Source organism: Sycon ciliatum, chromosome 4 (assembly GCF_964019385.1).
Source record: "Sycon ciliatum chromosome 4, ocSycCili1.1, whole genome shotgun sequence".
Classification (NCBI taxonomy): domain Eukaryota; kingdom Metazoa; phylum Porifera; class Calcarea; order Leucosolenida; family Sycettidae; genus Sycon; species Sycon ciliatum.
The window spans coordinates 36,601,559-36,603,387 of NC_088646.1; the positions used below are offsets into that span (position 1 = coordinate 36,601,559).

General features: G+C 33.3%; 1 protein-coding gene across 1 annotated transcript; it reads right to left on the bottom strand.

The window, feature by feature from the left end:
• Positions 1–340: 340 nt before the first annotated feature.
• On the bottom strand, positions 341–1,351 carry LOC135816132 (uncharacterized protein DDB_G0271670-like; the record flags this gene model as incomplete). The annotated part of the gene is made up of 1 exon (XM_065329511.1): positions 341–1,351. A coding segment is annotated over one exon (1,011 nt), but the record flags the coding sequence as incomplete, so codon positions are not given.
• Between the last annotated feature and the right edge of the window lie 478 nt (positions 1,352–1,829).

The window sequence follows — 1,829 nt, forward strand, 5'->3', positions numbered from 1 at the left end:
TACTACTACTACTACTACTACTACTACTACTACTACTACTACTACTACTACTACTACTACTACTACTACTACTACTACTACTACTACTACTACTACTACTACTACTACTACTACTACTACTACTACTACTACTACTACTACTACTACTACTACTACTACTACTACTACTACTACTACTACTACTACTACTACTACTACTACTACTACTACTACTACTACTACTACTACTACTACTACTACTACTACTACTACTACTACTACTACTACTACTACTACTACTACTACTACTACTACTACTACTACTACTACTACTACTACTACTACTACTACTACTACTACTACTACTACTACTACTACTACTACTACTACTACTACTACTACTACTACTACTACTACTACTACTACTACTACTACTACTACTACTACTACTACTACTACTACTACTACTACTACTACTACTACTACTACTACTACTACTACTACTACTACTACTACTACTACTACTACTACTACTACTACTACTACTACTACTACTACTACTACTACTACTACTACTACTACTACTACTACTACTACTACTACTACTACTACTACTACTACTACTACTACTACTACTACTACTACTACTACTACTACTACTACTACTACTACTACTACTACTACTACTACTACTACTACTACTACTACTACTACTACTACTACTACTACTACTACTACTACTACTACTACTACTACTACTACTACTACTACTACTACTACTACTACTACTACTACTACTACTACTACTACTACTACTACTACTACTACTACTACTACTACTACTACTACTACTACTACTACTACTACTACTACTACTACTACTACTACTACTACTACTACTACTACTACTACTACTACTACTACTACTACTACTACTACTACTACTACTACTACTACTACTACTACTACTACTACTACTACTACTACTACTACTACTACTACTACTACTACTACTACTACTACTACTACTACTACTACTACTACTACTACTACTACTACTACTACTACTACTACTACTACTACTACTACTACTACTACTACTACTACTACTACTACTACTACTACTACTACTACTACTACTACTACTACTACTACTACTACTACTACTACTACTACTACTACTACTACTACTACTACTACTACTACTACTACTACTACTACTACTACTACTACTACTACTACTACTACTACTACTACTACTACTACTACTACTACTACTACTACTACTACTACTACTACTACTACTACTACTACTACTACTACTACTACTACTACTACTACTACTACTACTACTACTACTACTACTACTACTACTACTACTACTACTACTACTACTACTACTACTACTACTACTACTACTACTACTACTACTACTACTACTACTACTACTACTACTACTACTACTACTACTACTACTACTACTACTACTACTACTACTACTACTACTACTACTACTACTACTACTACTACTACTACTACTACTACTACTACTACTACTACTACTACTACTACTACTACTACTACTACTACTACTACTACTACTACTACTACTACTACTACTACTACTACTACTACTACTACTACTACTACTACTACTACTACTACTACTACTACTACTACTACTACTACTACTACTACTACTACTACTACTACTACTACTACTACTACTACTACTACTACTACTACTACTACTACTACTACTACTACTACTACTACTACTACTACTACTACTACTACTACTACTACTACTACTACTACTACTACTACTACTACTACTACTACTACTACTA